General features: G+C 41.8%; 1 protein-coding gene across 2 annotated transcripts in view; it reads right to left on the bottom strand.

Moving 5' to 3' along the window:
• LOC124802773 (transmembrane protein 68) overlaps positions 1–27,364 on the bottom strand; it is a 124,416-nt gene that overhangs the window by 22,951 nt on the left and 74,101 nt on the right. The window contains exon 4 of one of the 2 annotated variants that reach the window (XM_047263767.1): positions 26,243–26,410. The exons of the other annotated variant lie outside the window; for it this stretch is intronic. Within the exon in view, the coding sequence (XP_047119723.1) occupies positions 26,243–26,410 (168 nt within the window). The remainder of the gene's footprint in view (positions 1–26,242; positions 26,411–27,364) is intronic. 2 annotated transcript variants of the gene reach the window in all.

A 27,364-nucleotide genomic window follows, 5' to 3' on the forward strand; every position in this document is an offset into this window, starting at 1 on the left:
TTTGATGTTACTATTTTTCTATAGTGAAAAGGCTTATTTTTTGACAATGACATGTATACATGTCTGTGTACTTTAAGGACTGACATGTGCTGAAGCAAAATATTTTGCAGAACCACTTGTAAATGGCCTTAAGCAGGCATTTCAATTGTGAAATAAATAATTTCTACTGTCAACAGGGAATACAGCGACCTTCAAAAAATTCCACATGACTGTGAACTCTGGTCATGAGAAACTGATCAAACCAAAACAACTCATAATCAAAGACAATTATCTTGAATTTAAAAGGTAAACTACATTCTGAGATAATTAAGCAACATGATTCAGTAGGGAATGAGGCAAATAGATAGTTCAGTGAAGTAAATATGGATCTAAAACAAATTAAGAATCCACTGAACAGAACTGCAAATAAGCAAAAACAAATTTCAGATACTAGCAATAGGTTAAATATTTTTGAACAGTGTATAAGATTCAGATCCCCCTCACGAACCATGGACCTTGCCGTCATCGTGGTGGCTTGCGTACCTCAGCGATACAGACAGCCATACCGCAAGCACAATCACAATGGAGGGTTATCTATTGAGTGGTCAGACAAACATGTGGTTTCTGAAGAGGGGCAGCAGTCTTCTCAGTAGTTGCAGGGACAACAGTCTGTATGATTGACTGATCTGGCCTTGTAGTATCAACCAAAATGGCCAACTTGTGCTGGTACTGTGAACGGCTGAAAGCAATCGGAAACTACAGCCATAATTTTTCCCGAGGACATGCATCTATAATGTATGGTTGAATGATGGCGTCCTCTTGGGTAAAATATTCTGAAGGTAAAATAGTGCCCCATTCAGACCTCCAGGTAGGAACTGCTCAGGAGGATGTTGTCTTCAGGAGAGAAGAAACTTATCATTCTATGGATCAGAGCATGGAATGTTAGATCCCTTAATTGGGCAAGTAGGTTAGAAAATTTAAAAAGGGAAATGAATGTCATTGTTTAATTTAAAAAGGGAAATGGACAGGTTGAAGTGAGAATTAGTGAAGTTCGATGGCAGGAGAAACAACTTCTGGTCAAGTGAATATAGGGTTATAAATATGAAGTCTAACACAGAAAATGTAGGAATGGGATTGATAATGAATGAGAAAATAGGAATGTGGGTAAGCTACTGTGAACAGCATAGTGAATTCATTATTGTAGCCAAGACAGACATGAAGCCCACACCTACCACAGTAGCACAAGTTTACATGCCAACTAGCTCTGCAGATGAAGAGATTGAATAAATGTATGATGAGGTCAAAGAAATTATTCAGATAGTTAAAGGAGACGAAAATGTAATTGTGATGGGGGACTGACATTTGATGGCAGGAAAAGGTACAGAAGAAAAAGTAATAGGTGAATATTGACTGGGGGACAGGACTGAAATAGGAAGCCGCCTGGTAGAGTTCTGCACAGAGCATAATAAAAGCATTGCTAACACTTGGTTTAAGAATTGTGTACATGGAAGAGACCTGGAGACTCGGAAGGGTTCAGAGTGATTATATAATGGCTGGAGAGAGACTTAGGAACCAGATTTTAAATTGTAAGACATTTCCATGAGCAGATGTGCACTCTGACCACAATTTGTTGGCTATGAACTGTAGATTAAAACTGCAGAAATTGGGAAAAGATAGGAAATTAAGGAGGTGGGACCTGGATAACTTGAAAAACCAGAGGCTGCTGAGAGTTTCAGGGGGAGCATCAGGCAATGGTTGACTAGACCAGGGGAAAGGAATACAGCAGAAGACAAACTGGTAGCTTTACAAGATGAAGTAGTGAAGGCAGTAGAGGACAGAATTGGTAAAACAACAAGGCCTGGTAGGAATTCTTGACTAACGCAGGAGATATTGAATTTAACTGATGAAAGGAGAAAATTTAAAAATGCAGCAAACTAAGCAGGTGAAAGAAAATACAATTATCTAAAAAATGAGATTGACAGGAAATGCAAAGTTGCTAAGCAGAGATGGCCAGCCCCTTCCCTGTCCCCATTCCAGCACAACACAGCCATCATTCCACCATCACACCCAATCTTTTTACTTCTTTTCGCTACTCTCCCCCCCCCCCCCCCCCCACTCCACTGCCATACATCTAAACTGCAGCATTACACAGTCTGCCACCCCTACCATACCATCCCTCTCCCTCCCCGCCCCTGCCTCATCCTTACCCCCATATAGTCGCCACTCCCATCATGCACTTGTGCAGCTGCTCACAAGTGGTTTCAGTTCCTTGGACTGCAGTCGTGTGTGTGTGTGTGTGTGTGTGTGTGTGTGTGTCGTCAATTTTTGACTAAGGCCTTACTGGCCGAAAGCTTTATTTGTGACAGTCTTTTTGTTGTGCCTATCTGTGACTCAGCATCTCTGCTTTATGGTGAGTAGCAACTTACCTTTTCATAATATAGCAGATGAGTTTTGCTATTTGGGCATCAACATAACAGACAATGATCGAAGCAGAGAGGATATAAAATGTGGACTGGCAATGGAAAGAAAAGCATTTCTGAAGAAGAGAAATCCATTAACATTAGAAAGTCTTTTCTGAAAATATTTGTCTGGAGGGAAGCCATGTATGCAAGTGAAACATCAGTGATAAACAGTTCAGATAAAAAGAGAACAGTGGCTTTAGAAATTTGGTGCTACAGAAGAATGCTGAAGATTAGATGGGTCGCTCAAGTAACTAATAAGTACTAAATAGAAGTGGGGAGACAAGAAATTTGTGGCCCAACTTGACCAAAAGAAGGAAGCAGGACACATTCTAAGACATCAAGAGATTACCAGTTTATTAGTACTGCATTGCAGGGAAGTGGAAGGAGGGGGTTGAAACTGTAGAGGTAGACCAAGAGAGGAATACAGTAAGCAGATTCAGAAGATATAGGTTGCAGTAGTTATTCAGAGATGAAGAGCCTCGCACAGGATATAGTAGCAAGGACAGCTGCATCAAACCCGTCTTTGGACTGAAGATCACAACAACAAACAAAGATTCAAAAGTAGCTGTCCCAGACTCCCTTCACAACACTGGAATGTAACAGAGGAAGGTGGGATTATTATATTTGTTCATGTACCACTCCTGGTGCAAAATATTTTTTTCCTTTCTTTTCTGGTCTCTTTTCATCAGTTGCTCATAGAAGAATAGCTACACAAAAAAAACTAATTTCTTGTTCAAGCAGTATTTCATTATTCATTGATTCATTGCATAATTTTCTGATCACTGATTATAATGATATATTTAGTTCTTATGGACATATTTTATTTAAAGAAACATTCACGACTTATTATACTTGCAAACTATGAGAATGTCATCCAGAAACTCCATTTTTCAAAAGTTATTCAAACATTTTTAAAACTTTCATATTCCAGAATGTTCCAATCTGTAAACAATATTCTTTAAAAAAAAAAACTGATATTTTTTTCCTAAATGTTATGCAATAGTCATGCAGCCTCAGTTTTTCTATTGGCAAAAATATGTACTTTTACTTAAATAACCTGTTAGTTTGCCAATTATTCAATTAGAAGATTTCATTCTCTCAAAACTTTCCGGTGAATTTTGGGAATCCCTGTGTACATTTAAAATAGAATTGATAACTTAGCCATTTACTGGTTATATAGCCCTTTCAAGGGGAGGTCCCCATGGAAGGGTCTGACTTTTTGAAATCACCTGCATTATGGTGTCTGTTAGGGTCCCATGTATCCCTCCAGCAGCCATTCATCAATGAGGGTCTTTGTCTACGAGGAGAGTAAGTGACAAAAATGAATTTTTCCTGATGGTCTACAGCCTTAAAAGTAATAGAATTACTTAGAGCAGTGGTGTAGCATATTGGTTCAAATCCTATCAGATGCATTTAAACTTTTTACTTTTGAATATTTATGGAAATGACATGGTCCTTTTTTATTCAGTTAACTAGTTTAAAATTTTTTTTATTTCTAATCCTTTGCTGTGTTGTCTTCTTCATCATACTGACTTTATTTGCTCTTATTTTTTTCCTCTTCTTTCATTTTTATTTATTATCATATTTAAACGTTCAAAAATGCCAATCTACTGATTAAATAGAAAAATATGAAATAATTTACTTAAAGTGGCTGTGCAATGGTATCAAAAATGTCGGTTTCATTACAAGATACACATTTTTTGGATGTTAATTGTTATAAGAACATTCAAAACATAAATTCTTGTTTCATTATCAACAAAATAACACAAATGAAGATTTAAACAACAGAAAGGATTATAAATGACACACAATTCCAGCAGAATGAGGAATAGAAATAATGAATGCAATTACATCAATGAAAATATAAAATGAATGAAAAGCACTGGTTTTCCTTACCGTATTTCTACAGTATAGCTTTTATTGTATTAACCAGTTTTCAGCTAACAAGGCCATCTTCAGACATTTACTAAGTATTATCACTAAAGAAGTAACATTCTTTGTAAACAAAATTGAAATAGAAATTGCACACCTATATTGAAGCAGAAACATACAGAAAGTAATATCTTTAACAGTGTGGTGATAATGCAATGTAAGGAGCAAAAAGTTGAACAGTAAATTAAAAAAAAAATGGCGTAAACAGGAAAAAACATAGTACAGATCTAATCCTAAATGACCAGACACAGCTTAACACTTCCCCTCTCCTAAACTTCACATAATCCTCTTTGTTTTTCATTACTTCCCACACTGCCTGTTCTCACATATTCCTCCATTTTCCTGTATTCATTGAGTTCTTTTATTTTATTGAAATTGTCTATGTCATCCATATATACTGTAGTTTCAATTGTTAAGGCTTTCTTTTAACTGGTACTTGTATTACTTTCCATTTTTAATACCTCTTGTAGTTGTTTCATCAAGTATTATTTCATTTTACTTGGTTCACTTATTTGATGCAAACTGTTACATACACACAGTTTTGAGTAGTGTTATGTTTTTCCTGTTTGCTCCTTTTGTATTTGTGTGTTGTTCCACTTTTTTTCCTTTTAAAATGCAGTACCACTATACTATCAAAGATTGCATTTACTGTATGTTCCCTCGCACTCCTCCATTTTCCTGCATTGATTCATTTCTATTTATGTTGTTGATACAGCTTAAGTTCATTACATATTCTTTTGATACATTGATAGTTGTTTCTTCTTTTAATTAGTCTGTGTATCGCTCTCCATATTTTAAACCTCCTGAAGTACCCTTGTAAGGAACAAATTTTATTTCACTTTAGTCGATTTGTTTATTAATGTAAACTGTTATGTAGGCTAGCTGTTCCTGTTTTATGTTAAAGTTTTTTCCTGTTTACTTCCATTTTTATTTATTTCCTTTTTTACTTTTTACATTGCTTACCACGGCACTGTCAAAGATGTTATTTACTATATGTTACTGCTTCAATCTAGACGTGCAACTTCTCTTCCAATGTAACTTCTTTGGTGACAATACTCTGTAAATGTCTGAAGATGCCCTTGTAAGTCGAAAGAACAGTTAACACAACAAAAGAAATACTGTAGAACAAAAGCAAACTAGCACTTTTCATTTATTATAATGTTGTTCTACAAAGAACTAATGGAAGATTCAATTACCATGAAAATATGAAGTGATAAAAAAGGAAGAAATTAAAAGTACATGCATAAGAATAATTAAAATCACATGGAAAAGACTGCAAATGAAAAAAGAATGATAGGAACGAGAGAGAGAGAGAGAGAGAGAGAGAGAGAGAGAGAGAGAGAGAGAGAGCGCAAATAAAAAGGTCAACATAATGATGAAAATGACATAACAAAGAACTAGAAATGAAAAAAGAATTACATTTAAACCAATTAATGGAATATAAACAATGATGAAAGTCACTTTGACAAAAATTTAAAAACAAACAATTTCAAAGCACCAGACAGAATTCAAACGCACAACCTTCTGCCCATCAGTAATGCATCTTAAGCATACACTACACCACCCCTCATTACAACACTATTATTTTTAGGGTTGGTTGGTTGGATTAAAAGAGGGGAAAGGGACCAAACTATGAGGTCATCAGACCCTTGTTACAAATAAAACAACAAAACAAGTGTGAGAACAAAACAAACGAGACTGATAACTCAAAATGGAATGAAAGGAAAAATCACAAATATGTAAATGGACAAAAAGGGGACAAGAAAAACCACAGAAATGCAAGAAACTGGATGAAGAGATTAAAATGAGGCAGATTACCATGGCTAGCTGACCATGAGAATAAAAAAGGAGAAGCCAGACACTGTGCAACACATTCTAAGGTCAAATGATAAAACCCACCCTCATGAATAAAATGTAAAATTAAATCAGCTGATGAGGCGTTGTCAGATAAAATCAACAGCAACGAGACCGGTACACCAAGATTTCGTCGCTGGGCAATCAAAGTAGGACAGTGCACCAGAATATGGGCCACTGTCAACTGGGTGCTGCACTGACACTCAGGTGGGTCTTCACGGTGCATGGTCAATGGGGAGCCGGCAGAGGAAAACAGATTCCCTGTGAGAGGACCGCATGGAAGACTTCCACACATTTGTAGTCTCCTTAATGACATGCAGTTTGTTGTGAGTACTATTATGCGATTCCGTCTCCCAAAGCCGAAAAACCCTAAGGCGTTAAGTCAGAACGCATGTCAGGTTCAGAGATGCCCGTCTCCAGAAGCCGTTTCCATGTAGCATGTTTGGCCAGCCTGACATCAAGTTCGTTGCCTGGGATGCCGGCGTGTCCCAGGGTTCACACAAACACCACTAAACAACGGGACCGGTCCGGGGCATAAATGGACTCCTGGATGGATACTACCAAAGGATGGTGAGGGTAGCACTGGTTGATAGCTTGTAGGCTGCTCAAGGAGTCAGTACACAGAAGAAACGATTCCCCGGGGCAGGAATGGATATACTGAAGTGCATGAGAGATGGCTTTCAGCTCTGCAGTGAATACACTGCAGCCATCGGGCAAGAAATGCTGTTCCAAATGGCCTCTGTGGATGTAGGCAAATCCAAAATGACCATCAGCCATCAAGCCATCGGTGTTAACCTCTTCAGAGCCCCAAAACACGTCAAGAGTTGAGAGGAAGTGACAGTGGAGCACAGCAGGCGTAACTGAGTCCTTAGGGTCATGTGGAAGGTCCAGACGAATCTGCAGCCTAGGTGTACACCATGGAGGTGTATGCGGACGGACCTGGATGGGAGGTGGTAAAGGGAAGGACTCCAGATCAGACAGAAGGGATCGCACACAGACTGCAGTCGTTGGCCCTGATCTGGGCCACCGATGCAGGAGATGAACTGCCATGGGTGGAAAAAGGAGACGGTAATTCAGATGTATAGGAGAACTATGAAATTTATTTATATTACGAGAATTGCATCAAACGAAATATTTCAACCTAAATCAATTACAATAATTATTACCTTAACAATATGAATATTTATCATATCAACTGGTGACCAGTTGTGCATGCCTGACCTGCAATGGAGTGACTCCAGCCTCCACCACGACGCTGGTTACTGGACTCATACTAAAAGCTCCAGTAGGTCGAGTAAACGCAACGCTGAGGGCGCCGCCAAACCATAAACCAGACGCCCATAGTCAAGGCATGATTGAACAAGGGCTCTGTAGAACTGCAGCAGCATAGAGCGATCTGCAACCAAATTGGCGTTGCTCAGGCAGCAGAGGGTACTGAGGTGCTGCCAGCCCTTCCACTTAAGCTGACGAAGGTGAGGAAGCCAAGTCTATTGGGTGTCAAAAACCAGTCCTAAGAATCAAAATGTCTCCACTACAGTGAGGGGATCATCATTAAGGTAAAGTTCTGGTTCCGGATGAATGGTATGATGCCAAAGGAAGTGCATGGCACATGACTTAGTGGCCGAAAACTGGAAGCCGTGGGCAAGAGCCCATGACTGCACTTGGTGGATGGCTCCCTGTAGGCGCTGCTCAGCAACACCAATGCTGGTGGAGCAGTACAAAATGCAGAAGTCGTCTGCATACAGAGAGAGTGAGACGGAAGGCCCTACAGCTGCTGCTAGACCGATAATGGCCACTAAAAATAGTGATACACTCGATACAGAGCCCTGTGGGACCCCACTCTCCTGAATATGGGGGGAACTATGGGAGGCACCAACCTGGACATGGAAAGTATGGAGCGACAGGAAATTCTGGATAAAAATCAAGAGCAGGCCTTGGAGACCCCAACTGTATAATGTGCCAAGGATATGATGTCGCCAGGTGGTGTCATATGCTTTGTGTGGATCAAAAAAAAGACAGCAACCAGGTGTTGGCATCTGGAAAAGGCTGTTCAGATGGCAGACTCGAGGGACACATGATTACCAGAGGTAGAGCACCCCTGGCGGAAGCCGCCCTGACACGGAGCCTCCAGGACCCATCCCAACCACCGACACACCATACAATCCACCAGCTCACAAACAACAATGGTGAGGCTGATAGCTATCCATATCAAGTGCGTTTTTGTCGGGTTTGAGCACCAGAACAATGGTGCTAAGATGCCATCGCACCAGATCCAGTTGAAGAGGACGAGGAGATGGTGTTTGTAGTGACATGAGAGATGTTTAATCATCTGCCTGTGGATCCAATCTGGCCCAGGAGCTGTGTCGGGGCAATGTGCAAGTGCGCTGAGGAGCTCCCACTCTGTAAATGGGGCATTATATGGTTCACTGTGGCGTGAAGTGAACAAGAGGACTTTCCTTTCCATCCGCCGTTTGTGGGTGTGAAAGGCTGGGGGGATAGTTTGCCGACGCAGAAGCTCCAGCATAGTGCTCAGCAAAGTGCTCGGCAATCGCGATTGTGTCGGTACATAGCATGCCATTGATGTAAACACCGGGAACACTTGTTGGGTCTAGTATCCGAAAACATGTTTGATCTTCGTCCAGACTTGGGAAGATGACGTATGGCACCCAATGGTCGACACGTACCTCTCCCAACACTCCTCTTTCTGTCATTTTATAAGCTGGCGCACACGGGCACTGAGCCACTTAAAGGCTATCAGATGCTCTAGGGAAGGGTGTCGCTTATGTCGCTGTAGAGCTCGCTGATGGCCTGCAATTGCCTCAATGAATTCCGGCAACCACCAAGGGACTGTCTTTCCCCGAGGGAACCCTAAAGAGCAAGGAATCACATGTTCTGCCGCAGAAACTATTGTGGTAGTCACCTGCTTAACCATCACATCGATGTTACCATGTGGGGCAGAGTCAACGGTGACATAGAGGAGAAAGTTTCCCAGTCCGCCTAGTTTAAAGCCCATCTGGGTAGGTGTTCATGGGCCTGACGCCAGGGCAGTTACAGGAAGATGTGGAAGTGGTCACTACCACACAGGTTGTCATGTGCTCTCCAGTGAATAGATGGGAGAAGCCCTGGGCTGCAAATCCATAAATCAATGCCCAAGTAACTACCTCGAGCCACACTGAAATGTGTGGCAGCCCCAACATTTAAGAGGCTGAGGTCGAACTGAGACAGTAAAGGTTCGACATCTTTGCCTCAGCCAGTAAGCATGGTGTCACCCCACAAGGGGTTATGGGCATTAAAATCTCCCAAAAGTAGGAAAGGTTTAGGGAGTTGATCAATCAGTGCAGCTAATACATTCAGGGGTACTGCATCATATGGAGGAAGATATAGATTGCAGACAGTTATTTCCTGCATCGTCCGTATTCTGACAGCCACAGCTTCAAGAGGGGTTTGAAGGGGCACAGCTTCACTACAGATTGAGTTTAGGACATAAATGCAAACTCCACCCGACATTCGATTATAGTTGCTATGGTTCCTGTAATATCCCTTATAGCCACAGAAGGCAGGGGTCCGCATTGCTGGGAAGCAGGTTCCTGGAGGGCAATGCAGAAAGCAGGTGTAAAGTTTAACAGTTGCCGTGGCTCAGCCAGGCAGTGGTAAAAACCGCCACAATTTCACTGGAAGATGACATCATCGTAAGACTGGGAAGCCATGAACATTCAATGAGGCAGGTTACACCTCAGGGTCACCTGCTGCCACCACCTTATTGCCTGAGCAGTCTATATCCATTGTGTCTGAGGCTCCAGCAAGATTTAGGTCCTCAGCAGACGCCAGAATCTCCATCCCATCCTCAGATGCAGCCTTACTCTTCTCTGGCTCAGAAGTGGGGACTGAAATCCCCGATGGTTGGGGAGGTGTTGCTCGCATAGTAGGTGGTGTGGGAGCAACAGGGAGGTGTGGCTCCTCCTTACAGCAGAAGAGTTGAAGGGGAAGGAAGAGTGTGAAGGAAAAGGACTGGAGAGGATTAAGAACAGGGGTACATTTTGTAAAATTCACCCGAATTCCAGATTTGGGGAGACTTAACAGATGGGATCCCCCCCATGAACCATGGACCTTGCCGTTGGTGGGGAGGCTTGCGTGCCTCAGCGATACAGATAGCCGTACCGTAGGTGCAACCACAACGGAGGGGTATCTGTTGAGAGGCCAGACAAACGTGTGGTTCCTGAAGAGGGGCAGCAGCCTTTTCAGTAGTTGCAAGGGCAACAGTCTGGATGACTGACTGATCTGGCCTTGTAACAATAACCAAAACGGCCTTGCTGTGCTGGTACTGCGAACGGCTGAAAGCAAGGGGAAACTACAGCCGTAATTTTTCCCGAGGGCATGCAGCTTTACTGTATGATTACATGATGATGGCGTCCTCTTGGGTAAAATATTCCGGAGGTAAAATAGTCCCCCATTCGGATCTCCGGGCGGGGACTACTCAGGAGGATGTCGTTATCAGGAGAAAGAAAACTGGCGTTCTACGGATCGGAGTGTGGAATGTCAGATCCCTTAATCGGGCAGGTAGGTTAGAAAATTTAAAAAGGGAAATGGATAGGTTGAAGTTAGATATAGTGGGAATTAGTGAAGTTCGATGGCAGGAGGAACAAGACTTCTGGTCAGGTGACTACAGGGTTATAAACACAAAATCAAATAGGGGTAATGCAGGAGTAGGTTTAATAATGAATAGGAAAATAGGAATGCGGGTAAGCTACTACAAACAGCATAGTGAACGCATTATTGTGGCCAAGATAGATACGAAGCCCACGCCTACTACAGTAGTACAAGTTTATATGCCAACTAGCTCTGCAGATGACGAAGAAATTGAAGAAATGTATGATGAAATAAAAGAAATTATTCAGATTGTGAAGGGAGACGAAAATTTAATAGTCATGGGTGACTGGAATTCGAGTGTAGGAAAAGGGAGAGAAGGAAACATAGTAGGTGAATATGGATTGGGGGACAGAAATGAAAGAGGAAGCCGCCTGGTCGAATTTTGCACAGAGCACAACATAATCATAACTAACACTTGGTTTAAGAATCATGAAAGAAGGTTGTATACATGGAAGAACCCTGGAGATACTAAAAGGTATCAGATAGATTATATAATGGTAAGACAGAGATTTAGGAACCAGGTTATAAATTGTAAGACATTTCCAGGGGCAGATGTGGACTCTGACCACAATCTATTGGTTATGACCTGTAGATTAAAACTGAAGAAACTGCAAAAAAGTGGGAATTTAAGGAGAGGGGACCTGGATAAACTAAAAGAACCAGAGGTTGTACAGAGATTCAGGGAGAGCATAAGGGAGCAATTGACAGGAATGGGGGAAATAAATACAGTAGAAGAAGAATGGGTAGCTTTGAGGGATGAAGTAGTGAAGGCAGCAGAGGATCAAGTAAGTAAAAAGACGAGGGCTAGTAGAAATCCTTGGGTAACAGAAGAAATATTGAATTTAATTGATGAAAGGAGAAAATATAAAAATGCAGTAAGTGAAACAGGCAAAAAGGAATACAAACGTCTCAAAAATGAGATCGACAGGAAGTGCAAAATGGCTAAGCAGGGATGGCTAGAGGACAAATGTAAGGATGTAGAGGCCTATCTCACTAGGGGTAAGATAGATACCGCCTACAGGAAAATTAAAGAGACCTTTGGAGATAAGAGAACGACTTGTATGAATATCAAGAGCTCAGATGGAAACCCAATTCTAAGCAAAGAAGGGAAAGCAGAAAGGTGGAAGGAGTATATAGAGGGTCTATACAAGGGCGATGTACTTGAGGACAATATTATGGAAATGGAAGAGGATGTAGATGAAGATGAAATGGGAGATATGATACTGCGTGAAGAGTTTGACAGAGCACTGAAAGACCTGAGTCGAAACAAGGCCCCCGGAGTAGACAATATTCCATTGGAACTACTGACGGCCTTGGGAGAGCCAGTCCTGACAAAACTCTACCATCTGGTGAGCAAGATGTATGAAACAGGCGAAATACCCTCAGACTTCAAGAAGAATATAATAATTCCAATCCCAAAGAAAGCAGGTGTTGACAGATGTGAAAATTACCGAACTATCAGCTTAATAAGTCACAGCTGCAAAATACTAACACGAATTCTTTACAGACGAATGGAAAAACTAGTAGAAGCCAACCTCGGGGAAGATCAGTTTGGATTCCGTAGAAACACTGGAACACGTGAGGCAATACTGACCTTACGACTTATCTTAGAAGAAAGATTAAGGAAAGGCAAACCTACGTTTCTAGCATTTGTAGACTTAGAGAAAGCTTTTGACAATGTTGACTGGAATACTCTCTTTCAAATTCTAAAGGTGGCAGGGGTAAAATACAGGGAGCGAAAGGCTATTTACAATTTGTACAGAAACCAGATGGCAGTTATAAGAGTTGAGGGACATGAAAGGGAAGCAGTGGTTGGGAAGGGAGTAAGACAGGGTTGTAGCCTCTCCCCGATGTTGTTCAATCTGTATATCGAGCAAGCAGTAAAGGAAACAAAAGAAAAATTCGGAGTAGGTATTAAAATTCATGGAGAAGAAATAAAAAACTTTGAGGTTCGCCGATGACATTGTAATTCTGTCAGAGACAGCAAAGGACTTGGAAGAGCAGTTGAATGGAATGGACAGTGTCTTGAAAGGAGGATATAAGATGAACATCAACAAAAGCAAAACAATGATAATGGAATGTAGTCTAATTAAGTCGGGTGATGCTGAGGGAATTAGATTAGGAAATGAGGCACTTAAAGTAGTAAAGGAGTTTTGCTATTTGGGGAGCAAAATAACTGATGATGGTCGAAGTAGAGAGGATATAAAATGTAGGCTGGCAATGGCAAGGAAAGCGTTTCTGAAGAAGAGAAATTTGTTAACATCCAGTATTGATTTAAGTGTCAGGAAGTCATTTCTGAAAGTATTCGTATGGAGTGTAGCCATGTATGGAAGTGAAACATGGACGGTAAAAAGTTTGGACAAGAAGAGAATAGAAGCTTTCGAAATGTGGTGCTACAGAAGAATGCTGAAGATTAGATGGGTAGATCACATAACTAATGAGGAAGTATTGAATAGGATTGGGGAGAAGAGAAGTTTGTGGCACAACTTGACCAGAAGAAGGGATCGGTTGGTAGGACATGTTCTGAGGCATCAAGGGATCACCAATTTAGTATTGGAGGGCAGCGTGGAGGGTAAAAATCGTAGAGGGAGACCAAGAGATGAATACACTAAGCAGATTCAGAAGGATGTAGGTTGCAGTAGGTACTGGGAGATGAAGAGGCTTGCACAGGATAGAGTAGCATGGAGAGCTGCATCAAACCAGTCTCAGGACTGAAGACCACAACAACAACAACAGATGGGATGAAAAGTAAAGGCTGATTGTTTGGGACTGCACCAGACAAGATTGAAAACTTGGGAGGTTAAATTAGGAAGACAGAGTAATATGCAAGACTGAGATTTTTGATAAAAAATTGTGCATCAGTTAATAAGAGTGAAAAGTTAAATGCATTGTATTTGACACAGGTGGAAGGTGAGACAACGAAAAATAGGTCAGAAAATGAAAGATGTAGAAAACTAAAATGAAGTGAAGAAAGGAATAGTTACTGTGAATAAATGCTGTGACGGAAGGAATTAACGTAAATTAAGGCCAAGTGGGTGGTGAGAAACAAGGACATGTTGTAGCACTAGTTCCCACCTGTGGAGTTCTGAGAAACTGGCATTTGAGGGAAGAACACAGATGGCGCATGTGGTGAAACAGTCACCAAGGTTACAATTGTCGTGTTGTTGAGCATGCTCTGCAATAAAATATTGTGTATTTTTGGTATACACCCTCTGCTTATGCCGATTAATCCTAACTGGCAACTAAGTGGTAATCATGCCGATGTAAAAGGCCAAACAGTGTTTACGTAACAGCTGATATATGACGTGTCATTTTACGGGTGGCCAGTTATAGGGCTGATATATGACGTGTCATTTTACGGGTGGCCAGTTATAGGGCTGATATGGGCGATGGTAGGAGGGTGTACAGGGCAAGTCTTGCAGCAGGGACAGTCACAGGGGTAGGGGCAATAGGGTAGGGAGATGGGTGCAGAAGGGGCATAAGGTCTGCCAAGGATATTGCAGAGATTGGGAGGGCAATGAAAAGCTATTTTATGTGTTGTGGGCAAAATCTCAGACAGAATGGACCTCATTTCATGGCATGATTTTTGGAAGTCATGACCTTGTTGAATTAGCTGATTAATACATTCAAGACCAGGATGATATTGAGTGACAAGTCGAGCACTCTGAAGTTGTTTTTTGTAGGAATCAGCAGTGTGATGCCACGGGAAACACATTTTTCAACTAGGTTGATGAGGTAATCCTTTTATCTTCTTCCTGTGATCCACAAACCCAATCATCCTGGCCACTCAATAGTTGCTGGCTTCAAAGCACCCCCGAACGTATATCTGCCTTCACTGGTCAACACCTGCAACCCATAGTCCAAAGAATTCCCTCCTATATTAAAGATACCAACAATTTCCTAGATCATCTGAAATCCATGCCCATCTCACTGCCGCCTCACACCTTGCTTCCACTGCCACCTCACACCTTGCTTGTCAGCATTGATGCCAGCTCCCTCTATACCAACATCCCCCACATACATGGTTTATCTGCTGCTGAACATTTCCTCAGTCAGCACCCAGCTTATTCCAAATCTATGACATCCTTCCTGCTCACCTTAACCAACTTTATACTTGCCAACAATTACTTCACCTTTGAGGGGAAGACGTACAAACAGATCAGGGGTATGGTCATGGGAACAAAGATGGCTACTTGCTATGCCAATCTTTTCATGGATTGCTTGAAGGGGGCTTTCCTGGGATCCACAAGCCTTCAGTGCCTGGTTTGGTTTAGATATATTGATGACATCTTTGCCATATGGACACATGGTGATGCTGACCAGTTAAAATTCCTGGTATCTCTAAATACCTTCTCCCGATTAAATTTCATATGGTCCTATTCTGAATTCCTCAATGTTGATCCCATGCTCACGGAAGGCCAGTTACACATTTCCGTCCACATAAAACCTACTAACAAACAACACCACTTACATTTTGACAGTTGCCATCATTTCCATGTCAAACGTTCCCTCCCATAAAGCCTTGGCATTCAAGGCAAATATATTTGTTCAGATGCAGACTCTTTACAGCAATACACCACCATTCTCACCTCAGCCTTCACTGGACGTAATTACCCCACCAGCCTAGTTCAAAACCCAATTTCCCGGACTGTCCCATCCATTCCTGGTACTGATGATCTTTCCAAGAGAGAACTTTGGAGCACACCACTTGTCACAAAGTATCATGTATTAATCAGCTATTTCCACAAGGCCATGACTTTCTGAAATCAGATCCATTCTGTCTGAGATTTTGCCCGCCACACACAGCTTTTTGTTGTCTTCCCAATCTCTGCAATATCCTTGTCAGACCCTATACTCCTGCATAATCTCCCTTTCCTATGCCTGTGACCGTCATGTCTGCAAGATTTGCCATGTGCACCCTCCTATTGCCACCTATGCACACCCTGTAACTGGCAAAACACATGCTACCAAAGGAAGAACCACCTGTGACATGACATGTTCTATACCAGCAGTAATTTAACAATGTTCAGCCTTTTACATCAACATCAGGATATATGGGCATAGGCAGAGGGTGTATACCGGCAACACACAATATCCTGTTGCAAACCATGCTCAACAATGTGACAGTTGTGACATCGGTACCTGTTTCACCACATGCACCATCTGGATTCTTCCCACAAACGCCATTTTCTCAGAACTCTGCAGTTGAGAATTAGTGCTACATGTCCTTGGTTCTCGCTGACCACCTGACCTCAATTTAAGTTAATTCCTTCTGTCTCAGCATTTCTTCACAGAAACTACCCTTTCATTTTCTGACTTTTTTATTTTTTGCCGTCCCACCTCCCACTTCCGTTACGTACAATGCACTCAGCTTTTCACTCTTTTTAATTGTTGCTTGATGTTTTAGCAGTAATGTCTATCTTGCATATTGCCCTGTCTTCCACCTTTAACCTCTCAGGTTTTCAGATCTCACCCAGTGCCGTCCCCAACAATCAGTCGTTCCTTCTCATTCCATCTGGTAAGTCTCCTCTGACCCGGGATTCTGGGTGACTTTTCCCAACTGTACCCCTTTTCCTAAAACTCTCCAGTCCATTTAAGTTTTAGGGCACATTGATTTTAATTTTTTTTTCCTTGTGTGGATCTTCATATTTTCATGGCACAATGACTGCTCTATTAAATTCTGGGTGTGGAGCCGTATAAAAACTGCTGCTTCTTTTAATATTTCGGCTGTGTATCATTCAGCTGTCTTCAAAGTGAGATGAAAGACTGACGCACTAGCATGCACTCTGTTCTTTTACACTCGCAGACTGTGTCACTGCACATGGGCCACAGATGCACCAGTGCCTGACACGTTGATCACTAGCCAAGAAGTACAGTGTTTATTGATTAGATCTGTAGATGCCTGGTCGATCCACACTGGAACGTCAAAAAATCACCAACTTTGTGCTTGCTGAGGATTTGTCTTATTGTGTACAAACAGATGCCACCATCCTTCCCAGACTATGAGTGTTCTCAGATCTTTGGTTCATAGGGCAAACATCATTGCTGATGAGAGCAATCTGCAGGATGAGCTCCTGCGTTTAAAGAGTATGTCTGAAGCCAATGGGTATTTTCAAAGCAGATAAATGAGGTGCTATGAGTCAATCCAAAGGTGGCCAAAAGGAATGCAGAAGACACAGAAAGATTTAAGTCCATGGCTTTCCTGCCATATACGGGAAACATATCATCAAACATAGGAAAACGACAATATTTAAGCATTTACCTGATGTTTTTGGAATTTACCTGATCTTATTGGGACTCAGTGGTGAAAAAGGCATTTGAAATTTGCTTAGACATAAATTTAATTAAGCACTTCAGCCTGGAAAGTGATGGAATCTGGCACTTTCGATAATAAACTTACCAAAACATCATCACAGTGCAATCTTCTGGATCAGTCTAAAGATAGCTGAACGATACACATGAAGAAGAAATGGCCAAAATGTTGACCAATAAAATAACATTCACATCATGCTAATACAACCACTAAAAGCAATATTGAAGACACACACACACACACACACACACACACGAGCACTAAAATAATATTTGTGACATGTTAAAATGATTTAATAACTAGCAAACAAAATGAAATAACAGTATGCCAGTGTTTGCTGGTTACAATGGCACAGGAATATGTATCAGCACTATCAAATGGGAAGAAATAAATTGTGTGTACATACAACACTAAAGTAAGATAAAAAAATACAACTATGTGATTATGTTTTTCATTTGCAAGGTAGAAGTAAGAATCTCTCAAAAAAGTAGGGATTGTTATGAGCAGGAGGTATTAGTTATGAACAGAAGGGTGTACCCCAATATATGTACTATGGTAAGAGCGAGTTGAAAATTCAGGAAGGAATAACAACAATGTTATGAAAAGTATAGATTGCTACTCATCACATAGAGGAGATGTTGAGTTGTAGAGAGGCACAACAGAAATACTGCTATGTATGTGTGCTTTTAATGCAGAAAACATGCACACAAGCACACCTCACACACACGACCACTCTCTACCCACTGAGAGCAGACTACGAACAACAGCACATGATGGGAGTAGCTGTCTGGGGGTGTGGGGGTAAAGAGGAGGCTGTGCTGTGACAGGAAGGTGGACGGATGGCAGGGTAGAGGTAGTACTGCTTCTGGGAGCATGCAGCAACACGGTGGGCAGTGAGTGAGTGAGTGAGTGAGTGAGTGAGTGAGTGAGTGAGTGAGTGAGTGGAGGGGCAGGGAGGGGATGGAGGGGATGGAGGGGAGGGGAGGGAGGGGAGGGGAGGGGAGGGGAGGGGAGGGAGGGGAGGGAGGGGAGGGGAGGGGAGGGGGAGAGAGAGAGGGGGAGGGGGAGAGAGAGAGAGTCAGGGTGAGAGAGAGAAAAAAGCTGGTGTTAGTAGGAAGGATCCAGACAGCACAGTAATCACTGAAGTGAAGCCAGTTGTGTTGGGCAGCATGTCACGCAAATGGGTGGTCCAGCTGTCTCACCACCTTCTCGCTCATTTGCTTCACTTAGTTCTTCTCAGCCCAACAAGCCACTTTCGTCGATGTTGACTTTCACTTCAAAGATGGCTACATCAGTACCTCCATCCAAATCAAACCTGAAAACGACCAGCAATATCTTCACTTGGACAGTTGCCACCAATTCCATACCAAGTTGTTATTAACAGCTTAGCCACGAGTGTCTGTCGTGTCCTTAGTGATGAGCAGTCCCTCTCGAAATATACCAAGGATCTCACTGAGGCCTTCACAGACAAACTACCCTCCCAATCTCATACCAAAACAGGACTCCTGTGCCTCATCTCTCAAGTCATTTACCAGCTCCCACATTCCCACTGTCTGGTTACTCCTCTTGTACCTCAGTACCGCCCACGACCGGAGAAACTGAATCCAACCCCTCCCACAGTGGTATTCTGCCACCTAATGAACCTAAGCAGTTTCCTTGTCCATCTCTACTCTACCACTGCTCCCAACTCCATGCCTCATATCCCTGTAACAAATATAGATGCATGATTTGTCCCATACTTCTTCCCACCACCACCACCACCACCACCACCACCACCACCACCACCACCAGTCTAATCACAACCATCACCTATTCCATCGAAGGCAGGGCTACATGTGAAAGCAGTAATGTGAGCTACAAACTAAGTTGGAACAACGGTGCTGCTTTCTGCATGGGCATGACAAACAGCAAGCTGTCTGTCCACTTGAATGGCCACTGACAAACTGTGGCCAAGAGATAGCTGGGCCATCCAGTTACTGAACATGCTGCCCATCACAACATGCTTCACTTCCATGACTACTTCATAGCTGCACCACCTGGATCATTTCTAAGACCACCATCTTTTCTGAATCACACAGGTGGGAATTTCACTGCAATACACTATTTGATCAAAAGTATCCGGACACCTGCCTGAAAATGACTTACAAGTTCGTGGTGACCTCCACTGGTAATGCTGGAATTCAGTATGGTGTTGGTCCACCATTAGCCTTGATGACAGCTTCCACCCTCGCAGACATACATTCAATCAGGTGCTCGAAGTTATCTTGGGGAATGACAGTCCATTCTTCACAAGTGCTGTCCTGAGAAGAGGTATCGATGTCTGTCGATGAGGCCTGGCATGAAATCTGTGTTCCAAAACATCCTGAAGGTGTTCTATAGGATTCAGGTCAGGATTCTGTGCAGGCCAGTCCATTACAGGGATGTTATTGCCATGTAACCACTCTGCCACAGGTGGTGCATTATGAACAGGTGCTCAATCATGTTGAAAGATGCAACTGACATCCCTGAATTGCTCTTCAACAGTGGGAAGCAAGAAGGTGCTTAAAATATCAATGTAGGCCTCTGTTGTTATAGAGTCAAGCAAAACAATAAGGGGTGCAAGCCCCCTCCATGAAAAACATGACCACACAATAACACCACCACCTCCAAATTTTACTGTTGGCACTACACAAGCTGGCAGATTATGTTTACCCAACATTCACCATATCCACACCCTGCCCTCTGATCACCACATGATTTGTCACTCGACACAACGTTTTTTCCACTGTTCAATCATCCAATGTTTACGTTCCTTACACCAAGCAAGGTGTCATTTGGCATTTACCAGTGTGATGTGTGGCTTATGAGCAGCAGCTCAACCATGAAATCCACGTTTTCTCACCTCTCACTTACTGTCATAGTACTTGCAGTGGGTCCTGATGCAGTTTGGAATCCCTATGTTATGGTCTGGATAGATGTCTGCCTATTACACATTACGATCCTCTTCAACTCTTGGCGGTCTTTCCCCGAGCCCCTCCTCTACTTCGCTCCTTTTATGCTTTCCCCCCCCCCCCCCCTCCCTCCCCCTCAGACCTCCAGACAACATCTAGCAGCCCTACCCTGTCCCCACCCCATCCCTGCATGCTCCCATAAACAGCACTATGCCCCCCTTCACCATTACCATGCTATCTCTCCCCCTTCCCACCCCACCCCAACCTGCTCCGTATCCCCATCGCCCAGATTGCTCCTCCCATCAGACGCAGTTGCTCGCAGTCCAGCCTCAATGGCCAGAGACAGTGGTCATGTGTCTGCGAGGTGTGAATATGTGTGTGTGTGTGTGTGTGTGTGTGGGTGGGTGTGTGCACTCTTCATTATAAGGAGGTCTTTTGACTGAAAGTTCACACGTATAGCAGTCTTTTTGTTGTGCCTGTCTATGACTCAATAGTGAGTAGCAATCTTTCATAATATATGATAATATATAGGGTAAGTGTACCAAGAAGGCAGGCCCTATAACTGTGTAAATATAAAGGGGGATAGGTTGGAGGATGTTGTGTAGAGAGACACTACATTGGAAGAGAAAAGAAGGAAAGGTGATTTAATAGGAAAATAGGATGTATCTTAGGAATTAGGTGAAACTAGTATAATGAACTTTAAACATGAAATAAGGGAAAGGCAAACACTCACCTATAGTGGATCAATGTGTGGAGTACAGCTCTATGAAAGTTTAAGATTTTTAAGTAATCAGAACGTAACTTCAACAAAATTAACTTTAAGACAAAAAACCCTATTATGAAATGAAAGAATAGCCAGAGTGCTATGGTACTTATGAGACGTCAATGTCTTTACGATTATTTCTTGTAACTAAAGTATGCAAAAGCACAATCAGTTTTGTTTATCAACATTTGTATTAGAAGTCAGAGTCATGTAAAATCATTCAGTTATAAACACATACCAGCCTGGCATCCTGGTTAAAAAACCATAAGATTACCAGAAATGTTTGTCATAACAAGGCAATACTATGGAAAGACGTAAAGCATGTTACTCTCCCCAAATTAATTTTGTTATTAATTTTCTAATATAGAGTTATAAATCTCTTTTAGAGGTATCATTATTCATGAAGATGTATGGTGACTGTTACCAAAAGTATCATTATCAAACTAGTTTTTTAATGGGTGAATATAGGTAAGCTTATGTATCAAAAAAGATTACTATTCACAGTTAAAGACTTCTAAATGGTGCAAAGATTCCAGTTACACTGAGGTGACAAAAGTCATAAGATAAAGCCTAATATTGTGTCAGACCTTCTTTTGCCTGGCACAGTGCAGCAACTCTCTGTGGCATAGACTCAACAAGTCGTTGGAAGTCCCCTGCAGGAATATTGAGCAATGCTGCCTCCATAGCCGGCCACAACTGCAAAAGTTGTTACAGAATTTTTTGCACAAACCAATCTCTCGATTACGACCCATAAATGTTGAATGGGATTCATGTTGGGCGATATGGGTGGCCAAATCGTTTGCTCAAATTGTCCAGAATGTGCTCTAAACCAACTTCAAACATTTATGGCCTGGTGAAATTTTGCTCATACATAAAAATTCCATAGTTGTTTGGGAACATGAAGTCTCTGAATAGCTGCAAATGGTTTCCAAGTAACCAAACAAAACCATTTCCTGTCCATGGTCGGTTCAGTTGGCTCAGAAGACCCAGTCCATTCCACGTAAACACAGCCCACACCATTATGAAGCCACCACCAGCTTGCACAGTGCCTTGTTGATGACTTAGGTCCATGGCTTCATGGGCTCTGCACAACACTCAAATACTACCGTCAGCTCATATCAGCTGAAACTGGAACTCATCTGACCAGCCCATGATTTTCCAGTTGTCTAGGGCCGAACCGATATGGTCGTGAGCTCATGTCAGGTGCTGTAGGCTATTTTGTGCTGTTAGCAGACACTTGCACCACTATTAATGCCAAATGTAGCCACACTATCCTAATGGGTATGTTCATCATACATCCCACATTGACTTCTGTTGTTATTTTGCACTGTGTCACTTGTCTGTTCACATCGACAACTCCATGCAAACGCTGCTGCTCTCCGTGAAGGCCATCAGCCACTGCATTGTCCATGGTGAGAGGTAATGCCTGGTATTCTTGGCACACTCTAGATACTGTGGATGCTTGCAGGATTACATAATCATTCTCGAAATGGAATATCCCTCGCATCTAGCTCTAACAACCATTCAATGTTAATTCCACTTGTGCGGTCATAATCCCATTGAAATCTTTTCACACGAATCACCTGAGTACAAATAACAGCTCCGCCAATGCACTTTCCTTTTATACCTAGCATGTGCGATACTACTGCCAACTGTATATGTGCATAAAGTATCCAATGACTTGTCAGCTCATTGTATGTGCCACACACCAATCAGCTGCAGATGAGTAGTGCCCGATTTCCATTTTTGTTTAAATGTAGTTAACTGTTATTCTAACAAATTGCGACACGGTCACAGGAGCCAGCGAAAGTGCTCGCTGGGCAATGTGATCTTATACCTGATGCCTACATTGCTTTGTTAATAACTGAATGCCTCTCGCATGTGTATCTTGCGCTGTCGTTACATAGCATAAAGTGCATCACTTATTTGCTCCATTTTCTACCATCTTTCATTTTACTCTTGCATTTGATTTTCCCTTCTTTTTTTATATAATACATTTCATTAACAAGCTATTTTTATTAAGCAACTGTTACAATATTTTATTATACTTTTCTTGCAGTGGCATGTCACAGGGTATATGAGGCTCTCTGGTGGTTAAGTTCCTCCGACTTCTAGCCTAAGCTGCGTTTTGGCGGCTGCGCTAACAGATGTCGCTGATCATTTACTTTAGTCTTGTTTTCATCCTTTTTCGTTTCTTTCCTTAGTTATTCTATCAAGTTTATGTTATTTAATGAACTCTATGAGCATTTTATTGTGTATCTCATTATTCTTATCTAAAATGACCACCAGAACATCTCCGAGTCATATATTATCACTTAACCATTTCCTTTTAACAATTTTAAATTTAACTTTGAGTTTTTAATTATTACACTTCATCCACTGTAATAGCTTATACATTTGGTGTGCCCACTACAGACTTTACTATTGTACTCTTTATTTCTTAAATACTGTACAATCTTTATAACTGACGAATATGTGTAGACTTAGAGTACTGACATCTAATGAGCTTATGCCATAAACATATGTTGTGGCTACTATGTGCAGTCTGCTGATTTTGAATATATTTTGTGACACTGTCACTACGGCTTTATTACACACACACACACACACACACACACACACACACACACACACACACACACACACACACACACACCAAAAAAGTTTTGCATCACCTCAGTTCTCAGAGTTCCAGAACCTGTACAGAAAATTGGAATAAAGATCAACATAAACATCTTTTCCGCTCTTTTTATTGCTCGTGAAAACCACACATTGCATGTTGTACCACCATAAAGCGAGACCTTCAGAGGGGGTGGTCCAGACTGCTGTACACACCAGTACCTCTAATACCCAGTAGCATGTCCTCTTGCATTGATGCATGCCTGTATTTGTCGTGGCATACTATCCACAAGTTCGTCAAGGCACCATTGGTCCAGATTGTCCCACTACTCAACTGTGATTTGGCATAGATCCCTCAAAGTGGTTGGTAGGTCATTTTGTCCATAAACAGCTCTTTTCAATCTATCCCAAGCAGGCTGGCCACATTAGTCGAGCAAAGTCGTTATCCTGTAGGAAATTATTCACAAGATGTGCACATCCATGAAGATGAATGCCTCACCAATATGCTGCCGATATGGTTGCACTATCGGTCAGAGGATGGCATTCACGTACCATACAGCCGTTATGGCGCCTTCCATGACCACCAGCGGCATACGTCGGCTTCGCATAATGCCACTCCAAAACAGCAGGGAGCCTCCCTCCACCTTGCTGCACTCGTTGGACAGAGTGTGTAAGGTATTCAGCCTGACTGGATTGCCCACAAACACTTTTCTGACGATTGTCTGGTTGAAGGAATATGCAACACTCATTGATGAAGAGAACTTGATGCCAATCCTGAGTGGTCCATTTGCATGTTGTTGGGCCCATCTGTACCGTGCTGCATGGTGTCATGGTTGCAAAGACGGACCTCACCATGGACGTCGGGAGTGAAATTGTTCATCATGCAGCATATTGCGCACAGTTTGAGTCTTAACACTACGTCCTGTGGCTGCACAAAAAGCATTATACAGCATGATAGCATTGCTGTCAGGGTTCCTCAAAGCCATAATTCAAAGGTAGCGGTCATCCACTGCAGTAGCAGTTCTTGGGCTGCCTGAGTGACGCATGTCATCGACAGTTCCTCTCTCTCCGTATATCCTTCATGTCTGAATAACATCGCTTTATTTCACTCCAAGACGCCTGTACACTTCCCTTGTTGAGAGCCCTTCCTGGCACAAAGTAACAATGCGGGTGCGATCAAACCATGGTATTGACCATTGAGGCATGGTTGAATTTCAGACAAAATGAGTTGTCTACCTCCTTCCTGGTGGAATGACTGGAACTGATCAGCTGTTGGACCCCCTCTGTCCACTAGGCACTGCTAATGCACGATTGTTTACATCTTTGGGCGGATTTAGTGACATCTCTCAACAGCCAAAGAGACTGTTGTCTGTGATACAATATCCACAGTCAATGTCTGTCTGCAGAAGTTCTGGGAACTGGGCTGATGCAAAACATTTTTGATCTGTGTATTAGGACATGTTATAAAATATGTTTGTCTCATCATACAGGGTGACAATTATTGAACTATATGAAAAAAAAATGTAAATTAGTTACAAACTGCAGTGTGCACGCACTTTATTCAAAACGTAAACATCACTACAGATATTCGGATTTAGGTTATGACATGTTCGATATGCTTGACATCATTGGTGATTATGTGGTGCAGAAAAATAATTAAATTCTGCATGGCCCACTCAAGTGTCAGAACATCAATGCTGTTGATGACCTCGTAAATGCCTGTTTTCAGCTTAGCAATGGTTTTGGTGTTATTGCTGCACACCTTGTCTTTAATACAGCCCCACAAAAAGGAGTCATATGTGTTCTGATCCGGAGAATATGATGGCCAATTGAGGCCCATGCCAGTGGCCTGTGGATACTCCAGAGCCAGAATGCGGTCCCCAACGTGTTCCTCCAGGAGATCAAACACTCTCCTGCTTCGGTGGGGGTCGAGCTCTGTCTCACATGAACCACATCTTGTCTACACCAGCGTCACTTTGGATAATGGGAATGAAATCGTCTTCCAAAACCTTCACATACCGTTCGGTAGTCACCACACCACCAACGAATATTGCACCAATTATTCTGTGACTGGACACTGCACACCACACAGTCCACAGTCACCCGTTGAGGGTGAAGAGACTTCTTAATCGCAAAATGCAGATTCTTAGTCCCCCAAATGCATCAGTTTTGGTTATTGATGAATCCATCCAAACAAAAGTGGGTTTTATCGCTAAAACAAACCATACTAATTCCCATTATGCCCCACTGCCAAGCCTGCAGTTTCAACGCCCTAATGCAAACCTTTCAGAAGTTATGATGATTTTATTTCATATACTTCAATAATTGTCATCCTGTATTTTACAGGCATGCTTTCATAGTCATGAAAATAGTAATTTTTCATTAGGGCATATTTTATTGTTCTAAGATGTAATTTGTTCACTAGTTGTATTTAGTTTCCAATGTTTTGAAGCAGATTTGAAGATGGTCATTGCTGACTGAAGCCAGTAGTCTAAGGACCAAACTGTTATTCTTTCATAAACATCAGCATGGACATGTGATTTTTATGCTACCAATAGAAGAAAAACAACAGTTATTTATTTCAACTAGGAAAGTGGTATTCCCCTGCTATACCCCTTTTTCAACAACTAGCATTCTTGCCACATTAAATGTAGCCTATGTAAGTACACATTACACTCTAAATTCCTTTTACTAACACCTGCCCCCAATATTAAGTAAGCATTTGCCAAAGAAATGCAATCACCTGGTATTTTGAAGAGGAACCTGTCTGCAACTGTATGTATAAGACGATTCTTAAAAAGGTAGGCCTTTGATATAAAATAATACAAGTCAACAGGAATAGCACCATGATAGTAAACAATTAAGGCAGGTGATTCATCTGGGATGTTATCCATTCCATTGACTTCATAACCTGGAAATAAAATAGTGTTATTTAACTCCAAAATATTTCTGCAATTGAGGTATGTAAAAAATAGCTACCTAACAGAATAAGCAAATAGTGGTTTACTACATTTTTAAAAATATTCATTACACAGAAATAACATGAATAGTAAGGAAATTCAACATTTTTCTCTATTTACCTTGCTATGTCAATTTGTAAATACATCTACACTGTATATAATTGTAGGTACAGATACCATAAGCATAACTAATGTTGTCAAACTGATGGCTTATCAAATTATTATGGTGCTTTATATGGGGTGGTACAACAAGAGGGAGGAGTTGTTATGTTCTGTGTTTCTCTGACCCATGATAAGATTACCAACTCAGTTGTCTGAGCGCAAAGGGGAAGATGGATGAGAGTACAGATTTCCATTCAATCTTGAGTTCTGACAATAGACATACTTGGTAATTTGCATATATAAAAAGCATTTCCAACAATCTACAATGATATTAGTCCCACAAAATAAGTTCCAATACTATCTGGAAATATAAAAATTACTATAATTATTTAAAAATTTCCAGGACAAATGTAGGTTACTTGTGTACTGGTGAAACAAGTTTTAGTTTTATTAATATTTACGAGGGCGGTTCAGAAAGTAACCTCCGATTGGTCACAGTGCGGGTTGTGGGGGGAGTAGCGACGCCATCTGTGCGTTCACGCACTCAACAGGTCAGTCGGCATCAAGCCGTGGTCGAGTGAACGTCGTACCTGCGCTAGTTTAGTTTTTGTGGCAGTTTGAAATGTGTGCTGCAATAGAAAACCCCGCCAAATGTGAAGTGCGTGCTGTCATAAGGTTTTTTACAGCCAAAGGATATTCTGCAGCAGCTATTCATCGTGAGCTTTGTGCCGTGTACGGACCAAGAGTTATGAGTGAAGGAGTTGTCCGTGAATGGGTACGTTTATTTAAAAGTGGACGAGAAA

The sequence above is a fragment of the Schistocerca piceifrons genome, chromosome 6, assembly GCF_021461385.2.
Source record: "Schistocerca piceifrons isolate TAMUIC-IGC-003096 chromosome 6, iqSchPice1.1, whole genome shotgun sequence".
NCBI lineage: Eukaryota > Metazoa > Arthropoda > Insecta > Orthoptera > Acrididae > Schistocerca > Schistocerca piceifrons.